Raw genomic sequence first — 18,719 nt, forward strand, 5'->3', positions numbered from 1 at the left:
TCAGTAATCTCTTCAGGGTACAATCCCACCACTTCTAGTCTGGGACTAACACTTACTTTTCACTCTAAGATGACCTTCACTATTTCCTTCCCTTCTCAGAAGCACAGGTTTAAAAACAGCAATCTTCATCAAAGGGTTTCATTGGAATATCCAAAATTCAAAAGTAAAACTAAAAAAAAATCCCTGAGTGATGGGTGGTTTTCTTAAGCAGAAAAAAAAAATCAAGCTCCAAAAATGTCTAACAAACGCACTGTGCACAAAAAATATTCATTTCAAACTAGGTCTCAAAGGCTGTTTTCAGGGAAATCACCATGGTTACAGAAATGCTGAAGTTAATTGTTAATTTCAGAGACACAGAAAACCCACATGATACCCAAAACTTACAATAAATGATAACAAAAACGTGCATAAACCACACAAGGGAGAGCTAACCTGTTCCTGTTTAAATAAGACCCAATTATATGGAAGAACCCTTCTGGGCTCATTCTGATCACTTAGAAAAAAAACTTGCAAAATTGGGGGTAGACTGGAGTAGGAGGGAGATCAGGAAGCGATTTCTCTAAACTTGTATTCACACCAAATTGGGATTCGGATTTCTCTTTACCTTGCCTGTCCTAGGTGTTTCTGGGTGGGATGGATGGATTGATGTAGACTGTGACACACAAGGTAGCACGGCAGTGTGGGAAGGTCAGACAACAGACTAGCATGCAGCTACAGCAAGGGGTTAGGCAACAGGTGGAAGGTATTCTTTTAGCACAAGGTGAACTGAATATAAATACAAAATTATGGAGTTTATGTAAAGACACTGGTGAGGCTGCATTTGGAGTGCTGTGCACAAGATGTAAGTGCATTGGAGGCAGTTCAGAGAAGGTTTACCAGATGATTACCTGGAGTAAGGGGGGTTGTTTTATGAGGAAAAGCTGGCCAGGCAGTAGCATAGTGGTTCAGTGGTTAGCACTGCTGCCTCACAGCGACAAGGACAGGGGTTCGATTCCACCCTCGGGTGACTGTCTGTGTGGAGTTTGTACATTCTCCCAGTGTCTGCGTGGGCCGCCTCCCACAATCCAAAGATATGCAGGGTAGTTGGATTGACCATGTGAAATTACCCATGATGTACAGGTTAGGTGGATTGGCCGTGGTAAATGCCAAGTTACAGGGATTGGGTGAAATGCTCTTTGGATGGTTGGTACAGACTTGATGGGCCGAATGGCCTCTTTTCACACTGTTGGGATCCTAGTCTAGGCCTGTATCCACTGCATTCAGAAGAATAAGTGGTGATTTAATGGAAATGTAGTAGACTCCAAGGACTCTTGACAAGATGGAGGCTTCCTGTTGTGGGAGAGCCTAAACCTCAGGCTGACTGATCAATAACCAGGGGCTGCCCATTGACAAACCGAGATGAGGTGAAACCTACTCTTTCAGAGGGCTGGAACCCTCTTCCCGATAAAGGTGGTGGAGGTAGAATCCCTGAATAATTTTAAAGCCGAGGTGGATAAATTCTTGATAAATGGGAGAGGGGTGAAAGGTTACCAGGGTGCAGACAGAATTGTGAATTCAGGTTACAATCAGATTAGCCATGATCACATTGAACAGCAGGAGGCTCTAGGGGCTGAATGGCCTATTCTTACTACATCTTCGAATGGCACTATTCAGGTAAAATACGTCATGACGAATAAAGTACACGCAACTTCACCCAAAGGTCAAAAAGTGTGGCGCCTGGAAAAACACAGTCGGCCAGGCAGCATCCGAGGAGCAGGAGAGTTGACATTTGGGGCATAAACCCTTCCATCAGGAATGTGGAGGGGAGGGAGGTCGTGAGATAAATAGGGGTGTGGGGGGGAAGGCGATAGGTAGGTGCAGATGGGAGTGAAGGTGATCGATCGCAGAGGAGGGTGGAGTGAATAGGTGGGATGGAAGGTGGACAAGTAGGACAGGTCAAGAGGGTGGTGCTAGGTTGGAAAGTTGGATCTGGGATGAGGTGGGGGGAGGGAGGGAAGGTGAGGAATCCACACTGATGCCGTGTAGTTGGAAGGTGCCAAGGTGGAAGGTGAGGCATTCTTCCTCCAGGCGTTGGGTGGCTTGGATTCGGTGGTTGAGGAGGCCCAGGACTTGCGTGTCCTTGGGGGAGTGGGAGGGTGCCAATTGAGGTCAGGCCCATATACAGATACAGGCCAGTACGTTGCACAATGAAAAGTTAGCAGCTTGTGAATTCACCGCTGGGTAACAGATATCCCAGGACACCTCTCAATATTCAATATCTTAATGACCCAGCAAGGATTGGATACTGTGCTATCCCTTACGCGATGTCCTTTTCAATTTAGCCTGTGGTACATCCCATGGTTTAATGACCTGGACCACAGAATTAGGATCGTTAGCACACAAGAGATAGCCACTTAGTCCACTGTTTCTGCACTATATCTCCAAATGACTCAGTGCCTTTCACCTGCCCTTTTCCCCCATTTCATTGTCCCTACCTAAATCAGGGTTGAAAGTTATACAGCTAAGGAGTCACCTTAAATGGTTCTCCCTTCTCAGCCTGACCTGGAATGGAGCTGCTACAGTTAGCCTCAGCACCCCACAGTAACACAAAAGTAAGACCTGGACATCTCTTCCTGAACAATGGCCTCCGAGCCAGGCCGGACCCTGATCAGGGATATCAGACAAGTACAAGGATGGGAGGCAGGGGGCCATGGGTGTAGGTTCAGGATCTATCAGTACTCACTGTCTCAGTCAGTTCATGAAGGTTGACCCCTAATCTATACCCATGCCCACTACTTTTAGCAGTATGTACTATCTACAAGATGCACTGCAGAAGTTTACCCAAGATCCTCAGACAGCACCTTAAAAATCCATGACTACTTCCACCTGGAAGGACAGGGGCAGCAGATATGTGGGAATACCACCCCCTGCAAGTTTCCCCTCCAAGCCATTCACCATCCTGACTTTGAAATATATCACCGTTCCTTCACTGTTGCTGGGTTAAAATCCTGGAATTCCATCCTTGAAGACATTGTGGGTCTACCTACAGCACATGGACTGCAGCGGTTCCAGAAGGTAGCTCACCCCCACCTTCTCAAGGGGCAACTAGGGACGGGAAATATTTGACCAGCTTTTACATTCTATCAATGACTAAGCAATGGAATTGGAGGAGGTAGCAGTGAGTAACTGGAGTGAGAATCTGAACCCTGGAGATTGTTACTTCTGGGAAAGACCCCATCATCTCATCCCCTCCCCCACCCCCATCCAGGTTTTGATCGGTCAAAGACACTCTTGCTCACCTCACCAGGGTATGACTTGCCATCGACGGTGTGTTCCGATCCCTGACTGCCTCTCCGTCCCCAATGGAAATGGAACTGTTTCAGTTTGTAGGGGTTTTCCAGTGGGCCATCACTTACCACTGCAAAGATCAGGAAGAAGGTGAGGAAAGCCATTCACTACTACACAATAATAATTTGCATTTAGATAGCAGCTTTAACACAGTTAGACAGTTTTTACAGCATGGAACCAGGCCATTTGACCCATCGTGCCCACACCAGTGATCATGCCTCCATCTACTTACTGCCATTTTCCAACACTTAGCCTGTAACCTCATATACTGTGGTGTTTCAGTTATCCATCCAAATGTTATCGAGTTGAAATCAGAGAACAGCATTTACGAGAAAAGGGGGCTTAGATTTGTGAATTTGTTTTGTTTAATGTTCACTTTTAGAGTAAGAAAATAAATTGATGTTATTTTCATTAAATAGTGGAATCTGGGAATTCTCTGTCACTTGTATTTTAACAGAGGCGAGGTGAGCTTTTCTGGATGTTTGGTTTAATTAACAGAAGGGTTCACTGTCGTGTTGTAACAAAGGTCAGTCGCACAAAACACAAGCAGAAGGGATCCATTCGGCTCCTCAAACCTGCTCCTATTCAAGAAGATGATGGCTGATTTGTTTGTCTATCCGCAAACCATTAACTCGGTCTCTCTCTGCACAGGTGCTGCCAGACTTGCCGAATTTCTTCAACAGTCTCCATTTGTTTCAGATTTCCAGTATCTGCGGGAGTTTGGCTTTATTCATGTCTGACCTGGTTGTGTTTCGGATTCCCCACATTCCCATCAGCCCCCACCCTGGTCCCCCGGTCTGACAAGAAGCGATCCACTTCTACCCCCATCATGTGAGGCTGAGTGTTCCAGAAATCACACAACTATGACCCCATCCTGTCACCCCGAGAGAAAAATATCCTCATCCCAGAGTAACCCCTAATGTTAAAACAGTGTCCCCAAGTTTTGGGCTGACCCACAAAATGAAACATCCTTTCCACATCCACCTTACTAAGATCACGGTGTCTTACCCCCTTTGATAGGTCACCCTTCAATCTTCTGAACTCCAGCAGAATCAGGCACTGTCTGCCTAACCTTTCCTCATTAAAGCCCATTCTGGGCACATTCCTACCAAGGGCTATCTCAGTCTAGTCTGTATCAGAGGTTCCTGTCTTAGCACTGCCTCAGGCGACTGACTGTATGGAGTTTGCACGTTCTCCCCGTGTCTGCGTGGGTTTCCTCTGGGTGCTCTGGTTTCCTCACACAGTCCAAAGATGTGCAGGTTAGGGTGGATTGGCCATACTAAATTGCCCATAGTGTTAGGTAAGGGGTAAATGTAGGGGTCTGGGTGGGTTGTGCTTCGGCGGGTCGGTGTGGACTTATTGGGTTGAAGGGACTGTTTCCACACTGTAAGTAATCTAATCTAATCTAATCTAATCAAATCTAAATAATCTAATCCACATACCCCACAGCACCCTGCTGTAATTCAAGGGTCGTCTAAGGAACAGATCCCTTTATACACTGAGAAAGGACAAACTAAAGGACGAAATAAAGAAAGAATTAAAGAACAAAGAAGTAAATGAAGACCAGAAGATTTCAATCACTCAATAGTCATTAACCCAGGGGCAGTCTTGTGGTGCAGTGGGTAACATTTCCAGGTTCACGTCCTGCTCCAGGATTTGATGACCAGAGAAGGTGGGTTCATGCCCAGGACACTGACCAATGTTCGCAGATGCACCAGAGAAAGCATACTTCCCCGATGCATCACAGCCTGGTTTGGTAACTGCTCTTCCCAAAACCATAGGAAACTACAGAGAGTTGTGAACACAGCCCAGTCCATCAGACAAACCAACCTTCCATCCATTGACTCCGTCTACACTTCCCTCTGCCTCGTGAAGGCAGCCAACTTCAAAGACCCCTCCCATCCCAGTTACACTCTCTTCCACTGGGCAGAATGTATACATGTCCACACAGACTCACAGACAGCTTCTTCCCCGCTGTTATTAGACTTCTGAATGGACCTCTCAAATTTAATGCTGACCTCACACTTGGTGCATCTTCTCTGCAGCCACAACATTGTATTCCTCGCTCTGTTCTATTAACCCTAATGCACTTTGTATGGTACGATCTGTCTGTAGTGAACGCAGAACAAAACCTTTCACTGTACCTCGGTGCATGTGACAATAATCAATCAAATCCAATCTAACTGGTTGGTTACCAGCCTGTAAATGATTCATCCAGGGCAGGCAGTCGAAGCAGCAAAGGGTCCTCGATGTGGGGGTTCCTCCCCCGGCTCCCCCACCCCTCACTGATAAACCAGTGAGTGTTTCCTTTGGTAACAGGAGAACAGCAGGTGAGGTGACAGCCTCAGACACCAGCAGGAGGCATGTGAACAGAACAGCAACTTTTCTCCTTTCTTTGCTCACGAAATATCCAATCAGCTCTCTTTCCATGAAGCTGCCCATTGATTGAAGACCTGTCAGAGCAGTAACGCGAACACAGATGAAGAACAGAAGATTCCATCTGCCTTACTAAGCTTCCAGACTGAGAGGGAGTCACACTGGCTGGGATTCACTCAACCTGGAGTAGGTACAGTACAGATTGTCAGAACGACACCGGTACCTAAAGGATTAAGTTAAAAGGGAATACATACCCACCAGAATGGTAGAGCTGGTTTGAGGGTCAAATGGCCTCATTGTTTTCTTCAACGTGGTAGCAAAGGAGGAAAAGAATCAGTCAGGATGGATGTCCCTCCTCTGATGAAACAGGTAGGAGTGGGTCACCCTGAATAATGTATGCACATCAAATGCCAAGTTGGCAGAAGTTACATCGCAGTAATTTGATTCACCTACAATCCTCATGGCTGCTGGTAAAATTAACCACTGAAGGCCCTGTCAAAGGTTTCCTAATACACCACAAACACTCACATTTACAGTATGCTCATGTCGCATTCAACAACTGCCTTTTACAACATGTCTTTACCAAATGTTAAAAATTACACAACACCAGGTTATAGTCCAACAGGTTTATTTGGAAGCACTAGCTTTCGGAGCGACGCTCCTTCATCAGCTAGCAACCTGCAAGAGGGAAAGTGGGCAGAGGAAGCAGGAGAGGGTCAGGAAGGGAATCCCTGAGTTCGGATCCCAGGTAGGGTGGGAATCCTGGGATCCCCAGAGCTTGGGGCCCAGGCAGAGAGAAGGAATCCCTGAGTTCGGATCCCAGGTAGGGTGGGAATCCCCAAGGCTCAGGCAGCCAAAGGCACAGCCCCCTCTGCTGCAGCGATTCATATGATACGCAGGAGGCCAGAGTAAAGTGCACAGAGCGTGTGGGCCTGGAAGAAACTCTCGAGACGGGGAGGTGAGACACTGGGGATAGGTTTAGAAACCAAGGGTGAGGATCTTTTAAAGACAGATGCCTCGTTGAACCAGTGGTAAGACAGGGAGTTGTGGAGTGAAGACTGACTGGAACTTGGTGCAAGTTAGCACTCAGACAGGAGGAGATTTGCAGAGATAAGGGGCAGATGGCACCTGTTTCTCCTTAAAGCTGAGCGCCCTCCACTCCAATACAGTGAGGGGACTGACTGGTCCAATGCGTGCCCACTCACTATGCTGCGGTGTGGAGGCATGAGGTGGTTGCTGAGCTGTGTGGGGTGGCACTCCTCCTGCTGTCTGCACTTAGAGACCTGGCAGAGACCCTGGAGGAGCTGTCACATTCACAGACGGTCCTTTCCCCAGCTGGGCGGTCTCGTGTCAGAGATCTCGGGTGCCCACGGTCGGTGGGGGGGTTGGGATGCTGCAACTTATTCAGGGAGAGCTTACAGCCATCTCTGAAGTATTTCCTGTGCTCTCCTGCTAACTGCTTACCGTAACGATGCTCTGAGTGGGAGGCATGTTCTCCCCTTCATGTCAGCTCTGACAAAGAGTCATCTAGACTCGAAACGTTAACTCGCTCTCTCCATGGATACTGCCTCATCCACTGTGATCTCCAGCATTTGTTGTTTTCAGTTCAGATTCAGTGGAGTTTATTTTTGATTGGAGGAGGGAGATTGTTCCCTCTAGTTGGGCAGTCATTGATAAGGGGACAGGAATTTTAAAATGACCCTGAGAAAGTGACAAGAGTCTTTGGCAGAAATATCTTTCTGCAACCTCCTGGGGAATGGGTTACTTTGGCACAGGAAGAGGCCCTTGTATTCTATCTTTGAATCAAACATAGAAAGTAGGCCATTCTGCCCCTCAAGCCTGCTCTATCACTCAGTATGATGAAGCTGATCAGCAACAGTCCCCTTTCCCACTTTCTCATCATATCCTTTGATCCCTTTAGCTCTAAGAACTACACCTCACTCCTTCATGGCTGTGGTAAAGTGGGATTAGAATAAAGCTTTGACAGAGCCAGCAAAGACATGATGGGCAGAATGGACTGGAAGCTCCTTCAGCTTCCCCATTGTGGATGCTTGTTTCCCACAAAGCAGGCAAACCTTAGCCCCTCAACCATGGGAACGGAGGGGGTGGTGTGTGTGTGTGTGTGTGTGTGTGTGTGTGTGTGTGTGTGTGTGTGTGTGTGTGTGTGTGTGTGTGTGTGTGTGTGTGTGTGTGTGTGTGTGTGTGTGTGTGTGTGTGTGTGTGTGTGTGTGTGTCAGAGCCATCATTCATTCTCACATTGATCAACAGAACAGAGACAAGACGTTGCAATTCCATGTTGGTTTTGAAATTCAAACAGAACAAACAAGCTGCTTCACATCTAACCCTTTGAGGCTCTAACTACCTGCCAATATCAATCTATCAAATTAAATTCAATCCACTCCTGACTACCTCTGTCCCTCTCCCAGTAATTCAATTCCAAGGTACAGTTTTTTTTCTCCAGTACTCAGCCACTGGTTAGCTGACACTTGTAAAGCAAGGATTAGCTGGCTATTTGGCAATGGCCAGCATTACAGTTCTATTCTTCCTTGGTTTTTCTTCCAACTGGGTCACGGAGCCTTATTGAAGGGATTTGGTGAATAGTCATCCCTGGAGATGGGAACTAGTTAAACACTAAAGTTGTACAATTCCAAGCCTCTTAGCATAATCTCTTTTTTCTCCAGAAAGGACTAATGTTTAAGCAAAGCTACAACACGAGTATGGACTGACTCGGTGCATGGAATTGGGTATCTCCCGGTAACACTGGGATCCAGGTTATGGGATTGTCATTCAGAAAGCAACCTCCCACCATTACCCAGTGTTGTTCCAGGAGATGTATTTGTTCAACATATCACGTCATTGATTGACACTATGATCTTTTGCCATAATTCTGTGTCCTGTGATCCTACTCCACAACCACCTGACGAAGGAGCAGCGCTCTGAAAGCTAGTGCTTCCAAATAAACCTGTTGGACTATAACCTGGTGTTGTGTGATTTTTAACTTTGTACACCCCAGTCCAACACCAGCTCCTCCCACATCATGGGTTCCAGGATATGGCAACCCTCCTGGATTAGTCTGGAGTTCCCTGGAATTGAAGATTAAATCACCAAAACACTACAGTGAGCTGGAACCCAGGAGGGAACTCAAATAGGGAAATATAAAAGATCAGGATGTTTTCGATGAATTACTGTTTACTGTCGAGGCAGGTACAGGAATAATTCACACCTCTCAGTGAAACAGTCTGATGGACACCTTGCTTTTCTATTGGCGGTGTAGGCTGAGAATTGACATGTCAGGCAGCCAATGGCAGGTGAGTTGGGGGGGGGGGGGGGGGGGGGGGGGTAGGAGGTGACATGGTCCATACCTGGTTTCAGCTCCACACCCACAGCCCCACCTGTAGCTTCCACTCAACGTTAGCCCTGCTGCCCTGATCATGTCAGCATGTCCTTAATGGTACCCCTCAACAGTGACACCCTCCCCACATCACCAAAACATTCCCAACAGTGCTGCACTCCCTCAGTCCTGCCTCAAACCTTCACTCTGCCCCCTCTGACAGCGTGGCACCCCATCAGTACTACCCCCTCTGATGGTGTAGCACCCCATCAGTACTGCCCCCTCTGATGGTGTAGCACCCCATCAGTACTGCCCCCTCTGATGGTGTAGCACCCCATCAGTACTGCCCCCTCTGACAGCATGGCACCCCATCAGCACCGCCCCCTCTGACGGTGTAGCACCCCATCAGTACTGCCCCCTCTGACGGTGTGGCACCCCATCAGCACCGCCCCCTCTGATGGTGTAGCACCCCATCAGTACTGCCCCCTCTGACAGCATGGCACCCCATCAGCACCGCCCCCTCTGACAGCTTGGCGCCCCATCAGTACTGCCCCCTCTGACAGCGTGGCACCCCATCAGCACCACCCCCTCTGACATCGTGGCACCCCATCAGTACTGCCCCCTCTGACAGTGTGGCATCCCATCAATACCACACCCTCTGACAGCGTGGCACCCCTTCAGCACCGCCCCCCTCTGACAGCATGGCACCCCATCAGCGCCGCCCCCTCTGACAGTGTGACACCCCCTCAGCACCACCGTCTCTGACAGTCTTGCACTCCCTCAGATAAAGCAAAAAAATGTGGGCGCTGGAAATCTGAAACAAAAGCAGAACGTGTTGGAGAAACTCAACAGGTCCGGCAGCGTCTGTGGGGAGAGAAACATTTGACGTTTTGAGTCCAATGTCCTTTGTTCAGATCTGGGTGGGAAACGGTCTTGCTGTTTTCTCCTCACAATGCTGAGGTTCTGCACCTATTTCTGTGTTTCTCTGTAACACTCCCTCAGTACTTACAGCTCCCTATTTCTGGGATTAACAGCCGAGATTAATCATGCAAGTCTACAGAGTGGGACTTGACCCAGGTCTTGCTGACTCACAGATGTATTACCAACTGAGCTACAGCTGTGGTGTGTTGGAATTATTTTCTGCTCAAGTAGAGTCTATCGCTGCTTTCGGACTAGTTTATTGGGTTCAGTAAAGTCATAAAGAAAGAAGAATGCAAAGTCCTTCGCTTGCTCTGACTCAGTGATAACCCATGGCTTAATTCCTGTAATTTTCCTCAATTTCTAACATGGAGGTTTTATTTGGCTTAAGGTAAGAGAGGGATTAAAGCCCAAACCAAGAGACCGGAAGGATGTCAGACCTCCCAGTTCACGTCACCCGAAACCTTTCATTAAACTCGAGTCGAGTAACTACAGCATGAGAAACTGGTTGTTAGAGTAGTTTCTGATTATCTGGGAGTGCGTGTCTGCTGTTATTTTCCCCACCTCCTCCCTTCACCAAAAACAGTTGATTAAAGCAGCAAAAGGCGAAAAAAGCAGCTGACGGGGCAACATGATGGAACACCAGAATTGGAGTCAGGTCTCCCACTCACTGACAGCAGTGCACTGTACACTGTCTAGCAGATACATTGCAAAAATCACTAAGGCTCCTTGAACAGCACCTTCTAAATCCGTGACCTCTACCAGCCAGAAGGACAAATGCCGCAGGGGAATTACAGCCATCACGTTCAATGTGATTGCAGTTTGCAAATCTTAGATTCACATTTATAGCTCGTTTAGCAAGAAAGCCATCCTCCGTGTCAGTTATGGCCTTGACTCTGTAATATATCATGCTGCGTTTCTGAATGAATAATTAACTGGCAAAAGATTGCAAGAAATGATTTGACCCTTTCAGCACCACATTCTGCATCCTGCACCGATCAAATTCCAAGACTAGCAAATTCACCAACATTTTATGTCAAATTGATGTGGAGTTAGATACATTTCAGTCTGAAATTATTTTGATTCAACATCATTTTATCTCCTGTACATCTCTCAGGTACTTGAGGTAACAGAACCTAGTTCCAGCTGATAAGGAGTGCTGCATGGAGACTAAAAAGGGTTAAAGGTCCCATTGATGAGTCTGGTAGAGCACAGAAGATAAAAGCATGAACTATTTGAACTGTTTAAAATCATTAAAAGGAGAGAGAGAGAGAAAATCAGGGAGTGTTACTTCAAGCAATCTAAAACTCTCCCCCTGAAAAGGTTGCTGATGCTAGGGGTGTTAATTGAAAATTCCCGAATGCAGATCTTTGAGAGACGGGGTTTATCAATGGATTGTGGAATCATGAAACAATCAGCCATGATCTAATTGTATGACAGAACAGGCTCATGGGAATGAATGGCCTCCTGCAGTTACTAAACAATGAAATGGAGTAGCAAGGTGGGGATAGGGAGAAACAGCATGGATGGGGGAGATGAAGATAGCGAGAGAGAAGAAACAGTGCGAATTAACTTGTGTTTGACAGCAAAGCTTACCACTCTATAATAAAAACAGGCCTTACCATTTGATGCTCATTGAAAATGATTTTCTTTTAAATATGCAGTAAAGCAGAATTTGTGTGTGTGTGTTTAGTCAGAACCTTAGCACTGTGGACCTTCTCCTCAGAGTGTCATATAAATATGTGAACGTATTAATTGGGAGTAGTAGGCCATTTTGCCCACCAAGTCTGCTCCCTCATTCATGAAGGTTGTGGCTCTTAATCTATATCCCTGCCTCCCCCGATAGCTTTTCAATCCTCAGTCAGAGAAAGGAGGGATATGTAAGTACAGGATGTGGGTTATGATGGTAGGCTAACCCTAGTTGATCTCCTCACTGACTGTTTCCAGTAAATCCTGTTTGTTTTTCAGATATCCAGCACTTTGTGGTCATTTGTCTTCAGCTTGACAGAGACACTGCTTCTTTATGCCTGTGTCTGATCACTTTCTGCCATACCTCATCATTTCTCAAAATCAATTAAGCACTTTCTGAAGTATAGTCGCTATTGTAATGTAGGACGTCTAGCAGCCAGTTTACACACAGTACATCTCCACAAGCTAAAACCATGTACAGAGACAATATTATTAGTTATTAGGAAAGTGAGTAACATATGTCTTTGTTGCATGGTGACTGCAGTAGAAGGGAAAGGAAACCTTGCTTCCGTTGTTCCGGGCTTTGGTGAGACCCAGATTTACAGTTGTGTCCCGTATATTTAAGGAAGGATATGCGTGCACTGGAGAGTTCAGCCAGGGTTGATGAGATAAGTTCTTGGGATGAAAGCGTTGTTCAATGATGAGTAAATTGGGTTCATTTTTCTGAAGTTTAGGTGAATGAGAAGTGATCTCATTGAAACAAGATTCTGAAGAGAAGCAGAATTTGCTGGAGAAACTCAGCAGGCAACATCTGTGGAGACAGAAACAGAGTTAACATTTCAGGTCCAGTGACCCTTCCTCAGTACAAGAAAAGTCACAGCAGACTAGAAACATTAACTCTGTTCCTCCCTCCACAGATGCTGCCAGACCTACTGAGTTTCCCCAGCAATTTCTATTTCAGTTTCAGATTTCCAGCTCTTTGCTTTTTGTTTAAGATTCTGAAGGGGTTTAAGGGGGTAAACACAGAGGTAGTTTCCCCTCGGACTGGGGATCCTGAAGCACAGTGGTGCAGCCTTAGGATTAAACAGGTATCATTCAGGACTGATTTCTGAAGAAGAGTCCCCGATCCGAAAAGTTAACTTTGATTTCTCTCCACAGATGCTGACGGACCTGCTGAGCTTTTCCAGCAATTTCCTGATTTTGTTTCATTCAGGACTGAGCTGAGGGGAGAGCTCCTCACCCAGCGCTGTGTCTCTCTAGAATTCTCAGTCCTAGAGGGGTGTGTATGATCCATCGTTGTGTACATGTAAGGCTGTGATCGACAGACCTTTGTTCTCTTGGGGAATCAAGGGATGTGAGGAGCAGGCAGGAAAGTGACATTGAGGCCAATATCAGCAATGATTGTGTTGAATGATGGAGCAGGCTCAGGGAGCAGAATGGCCTACTCCTGCTCCTATTTCCTTAACAACAATGAGATGAATTACTAATGGATTCTTTTTCACCTTGGGATTGGGTGAGTGATTAATATTGGGAAGTAAACTGCGGAGGACTCCCCTAAAGTGAGGACACAAATGCATTTTGGTGTCGCCAAAGCCCTGAGCAATGGTAGCAAGATTTCCTTGCCCTTCTACTGCAGTCACCTTGCAATAAAGACACATGTCACTCACTTTCCTAATATTATTGTCTCTTTGCAGTAGATTGTTTTTAGCTTGTGGAGGTGCACTGCAATGGTGCTGTGGAATTTTAACGCTCACCAACCCTAGGCTGATCGAACATCTCAAAGCTGAAGCCTGCAGCCGTGACAGTGTAGCCTTCCCTCAGTACTGCACACAGATTGTGTGCTCAACTGTGTGTGTGTGTAAATTGGAACCTAGACCTTACCGATACAGAAACGCTCCAGCAAAGGATATTGCCAGGGTTGGAGGATTTGAGCTATAGGGAGAGGCTGAATAGGTTGGGTCTGTTTTCCCTGGAGCGTCAAAGACTGAGGGGTGACCTCATAGAGGTTTATAAAATCATGAGGGACATGGATAGGATAAATAGACAAAGTCTTTTCCCTGGGCTGGGGAGTCCAGAACTAGAGGGCATAGGCTTAGGGTGAGAGGGGAAAGATATTAAAGAGACCTAAGGGGCAACTTTTTCACACAGAGGGTGGTACGTGTATGGAATGAGCTGCCAGAGGAAATGGTGGAGGCTGGTACAATTTCAACATTTAAAAGTTATTTGGATGGGTTTATGAATAGGAAATGTTTAGAGGGATATGGGCCGGGTGCTGGCAAAGGAGACTGGATTAGGTTGGGATATCTGGTCGGCGTGGACGGGTTGGACCAAAGGATCTGATTCCATGCTGTACGTCTCTATGACTGGACACATTGACAAAGACTGGACCAACATCTTAAATGTTTGAACTTTCAATCTGACACCCCATGCAGTCTTTAGCATTCTGCTTATTTCTATTGGTTTATACCAATGAAGCATTATTCCTACCACTGCAATATTCTTTTCCATTGGATAGTGCAGGGAATATAACCCAGGCTGGCACTTCTAGTGCAGTACTGAGGTGGTGCTGCTCTGTCAGAGGAACCATCTTTCAGGTCGGACATTAGACTAATGCCCTGTCTGCCCTGGATGCAATACACCCTGTGACACTATGTTGAAGAGGAATGGAGGTGGGGGATAGCTATTCATTGTCATCTGGTCGATGTAAATCCCTAATCATTAACACCAAACAAAATAATCTGGCCATCAGCATAGAGCTGCTTTTGGGATCTTTCTTTGCATAACTTGGGTGCTGCATTCCCTACAGTATACGTGACTACACTTTAAAAAAGTATTGCTCTGGGATGTGCAGAGGTAACACACATTACACTGAGGGCTACTTCCCTTTTCCAGCATCAGAAAGGGACTTAAACGTGGGGATGGATGGGGCTGTTTCACTGGGAGTCAGCCCAATCTGCTGCCTGCTCCCCTGCCCCTGCCCACTTTGCAGGGCTCCCAAGTGAGTGAATGTCATAGCAGGAGGTTTGTCAGAGATACAGAGGGAGCTTCACACCAAGTGTTGGTGGGATACAGATGATGTTAGTCTATGATGCCGACATAACTAAAAACTGAAACCAAGCAGGTTAACTGTGGGTCATTCCAGTTCTCTACAACATTTCATGAACAGTCTACACATATTACTCATTGCCGAGGAGCTAAACTACAGGGAGATTTTGATCTTAACCTCATCTGGTTGGTGAACAGATCACATAACACTCCTTCAAACAGAACACGCGAACTTCCTCTATGTGACGGCCGATATTGACACCTTGCACACACACAAACAAATTCCCTGGTTATTATCAGGTTGCTCGTGGGATCTTGCTTTGTGCACATTGACAATTGCATGTCTTACACTGAGACAGCAAACACAATGTAAAAACAGCTCATTGTGAAACACTTTGCAAGGTGCTGAGGTGCTGAGTTCATTCTGGTGCTTTCAACTCACTTTCCCCACCAACACCTTAAATCCCCCCCTGCCCCCTCTCCCCATGCCCCACCCCCGCCCTCTTCTCCCTGGCTCCCTTCTCCCTCACCCCCCCCCACTTCCCCAACCCCCTCTCCCCCATGCACCACCCCCACTCTCTTTTCCCCGGCTCCCTTCTCCCCCACCCGCCCCACTTCCCACTTCCCCGAACCCCTCTCCCCCAAGCACCACCCTCGCCCTCTTCTCCCCGGCTCCCTTTTCCCCCACCCCCCACTTCCCCTGACTCCCCTCTCCCCATGCCCCACTCCCCCACCCATCAACACCCTTGCCCTGCCTTCCCCCCACCTCCATGCTTCTTACCTGTCTTATCATCACAGTCCTCAAACTCCACCATGACGGAGTGACCATTGTTATAGATGGACAGCGAGGTACAGGCACTGTAGGATATGGAGATGGGTGTAAGGCTGGCATCATAAACAGCCTGAGCGGGCACAATGTCAATGGGTGACTGCCGGTCCCCCTGTGCGAACGGGAACTGCTTGTGCCAGTTTGAGGGGCCTGTAAGAGAAAACAGAATTCACAATACAGTGGCTCAGAGAGGCCATTCACTCCATTGAGTTGGTGCTGGCTCTCAGAAAGCACTCGCCCTTCCATCCGGCTCTCCTTCCCCTAAAGCCCTTCTGGTTTCTTTACCCAGTGTATCCTTTAGCTTGTTTCTGCTATCTGAGTTTGGTGAATTCAAAAGCTATTTTAGTCACACTGGGGTAAGGACTGTGCCTAAATCCCATTCAAAGCATTACCTAGACAGGTACAGACCAGGGTTGCTGCAATACCTCTTACCTCAGAGACCTGCACACCTTCTCTTCCATTTGCCAGTTCTCTAATTCCTTTTTGAGAGTTCCTACTGAATCTGCTCCCACCGGCCTTGCAGGCAGTGCCTTACGGATCCCAACAACTTGGAGGGCTCAGCAAAATCTCACCTTCCCCCACATTTATAACCCCCCTCCTCACCCGCCACGTTTACAAATCCCCCCCTCAGTGATCTCTGTCCAGACTCACTGCAGAACAGTAAGCTGGAGCTAAGAGGGAGTTTATGCCCAGAATTACAAACAATTAAAACTACCTGATAAAACTTGCAATACCCTGATTCCAATACTAGGACCTCGGAGGGATCAATGTTAGATTCTCCGAATTATTTGCCTTTTGACAAGTTCAGAAGGAGTAGAGGTTTTGTTTTGATAATGAATCACACATTAACTGTACATACAGCCATCACATAAACGATGCCCCTTTCCGTTTAGCGACTGCAGCTACCTACTCTTTCACAAAGTACTGAGAAATCCGAATTCCAGTGAAAGGATTGAATGCCTACCGTTATCATCCCCGTAGCCCCAGCAGTGCTGTCCATTCATGATGAGAGGGCAGGGGCGCTGATGGATTGAAACGCTGGAGTCAGAGCGCCCTTCCCTCAGTTCTGCCTGTCTCTCACCTGCCCGTTCATGGGTTGGTGTTGTTGTTGTTGTTTTGGAGGTGGCGCCAGGCAGTGGGAGAGAGAGAAGGCGGTGGGAGTATCAGCAGGCTTTATATCCCGGGAATGTGAAGGTGTGAGGTGAACAGTAGAGAGCTCAGCAGCGCCGCACAACGATGCTGCAGGATCAACTCCTACTGCTGCTGCAAGTGAATCCCAGATCTTACAGCTATAACACCACTTCCTCAATCACTCCCCTCCCTCTAGCTCCGGGAGGGGGACCAAACACAGCAGTACGCATCTTCAATCAATCCGTTTGCACAACTTCCAGTTTCAACAGTCAGAGAAAATGAAATAAAATGCTCCTTAGCTCGCTTGTGACAAACCCTCTCTACGCAGTCAGATTTTCTGTCCAAAAATACTGCTGAAGGTAAAAAGAAACACAGCGGTAAAATAAACATGTCAACTGTACCTCTCTGTAACTCAGAGCAGCTAGAACTGAGCTCCCTGTACAAACACCAGCTTGCAGTTAGCTCTGTCTATATCACGGTACATTTTTCTTTGTGTCAAGCAGGCATAAGCGTTTTTTTTATACTTTCTAATTGAGGAGATGGGAATTGAACCTGGCCTCCTACCTGACAGATAGGGACACTGCCACTGCACCGCAAGAGCTCTCGTGTTTTCCTTTATCTTTCACCAATTACCAATATATGCTCCTTAACTAACACTCTAACTACCCACCAGCAAAATGCACATTCCTCCCCAGCCCTTGCGTTCTTTTTAGCTGGGGTATCGAATAGGAAACAGCTTCTGGTTTCATATTTAGTCATCGAAGCATGGAGAAAACAGCAGTGTTTTTTTGGAAAGAGAGAGGCAGCAGTTAATAACCCCTTCATTGCCAGTACTGCAAGAAGTCTGTCCTTTAAAATGTCAGGAAGCCTACAGGACAAATGCACAATATTCCCCCAGGTGATGACCAACAGGAAGCTCTGGTGAACATTCCTGAGAGGCCTGTGATTCTTGCCCAGCGCCACTTCCCCTTGAACTTGAATGGCTCTCTAGGCCATTTGAGGGGGCAGGTAAGAGTCAACCACATCCCTGTGGGCCTGGAGTAACATGTAGACCAGACCAGGAAAAGACAACAGTTTCCTGCCATAAAGGACGTTGGTGAACTTTACAATTAAAATCAACGACCCCTCCCAGCCTGGTTTTAATCCCTTCCACCCTGTTCCATCAGACAGAAGATACAACGGTTTAAACACACGTACCACCAGGTTCAGGAACAGCTTCTTCCCCGCTGTTATTGGACTGCTCAATGGACCTCTCAGAGTTCAAATTTAATGTCGATCTTGCTGTCTATGCACCTTCTCTGCAGCTGTACTCCTCGCTCTGTTCTATTACCCTAATGCACTCTGTACTGTATGATCTGCCTGTACTGTACGCAAAACAAAACTTTTTGCTGTACTTCAGAACATGTGACAATAATAAATCAAATCAGCAATAGCTTCATGGGCACAATTACTGAGACTAATTTTCAATTCGATGAATTTAAATTGCACCAGTTGCTCTGTGGGAATTGGAGCCATATCCATGGAGGATTACTAGCCCAGTGATAGCACCATAGAACATTACAGTGCAGTACAGGCCCTTCGGCCCTCGATGTTGCACTGACCTGTCATACCAATCTGAAGCCCATCCAACCTACACTATTCTATCTCCCCTGTCAGCCAAACTCTGAGGGGTTTGGTACTGGGGTTCCTCAGGGCTCACCATCAGGATTCTGGCTTTTCTTTGTAACCAGGATTTGGGTAATCTGCTTTCAACATTCACAGATGACAAGAAACTTGAGAGCATTGTAAATGATGATGAGGAAAGAGGACAAGCTGATGGAATGGGTGGTCACATGGCAGCTGAAGTATAATGTAGAAAATCTGAGCTTAAGAAATAAGAACAGGAGTAGGCCATTTGGCCCGTTGAGCCTGCTCCTACATTCAATATGATCCTGGCTGAACTTGGGCTTCAATGCACTTTCCCTCCACTCCACCCTCCCACCCCCCCAATATCCCCCAATTCCCAAGTGATTAAAAATCTATCTGCCTGCACCTTAAATCTATTCAAAACATGGTGCTCTCACTGTCCTCTGA

The 18,719-nt window shown here is 46.9% G+C and overlaps 1 protein-coding gene across 1 annotated transcript in view; it reads right to left on the minus strand.

Moving 5' to 3' along the window:
* Positions 1–17,133, minus strand: part of ca7 (carbonic anhydrase 7) — a 46,493-nt gene extending 29,360 nt beyond the window's left edge. The window contains exons 1-3 of the mRNA XM_087995699.1: positions 16,480–17,133; positions 15,468–15,665; positions 3,279–3,397 (exon numbers count right to left, since the gene is read on the minus strand). Of these exons, the coding sequence (XP_087851825.1) occupies positions 3,279–3,397; positions 15,468–15,665; positions 16,480–16,519 (357 nt within the window). The 5' untranslated portion in view covers positions 16,520–17,133. The remainder of the gene's footprint in view (positions 1–3,278; positions 3,398–15,467; positions 15,666–16,479) is intronic.
* Positions 17,134–18,719: the final 1,586 nt, after the last annotated feature.

Source organism: Chiloscyllium plagiosum, unplaced genomic scaffold (genome assembly GCF_037043375.1).
Source record: "Chiloscyllium plagiosum isolate Xiang-an unplaced genomic scaffold, Cpla_swu_hap1 HiC_scaffold_17, whole genome shotgun sequence".
NCBI lineage: Eukaryota > Metazoa > Chordata > Chondrichthyes > Orectolobiformes > Hemiscylliidae > Chiloscyllium > Chiloscyllium plagiosum.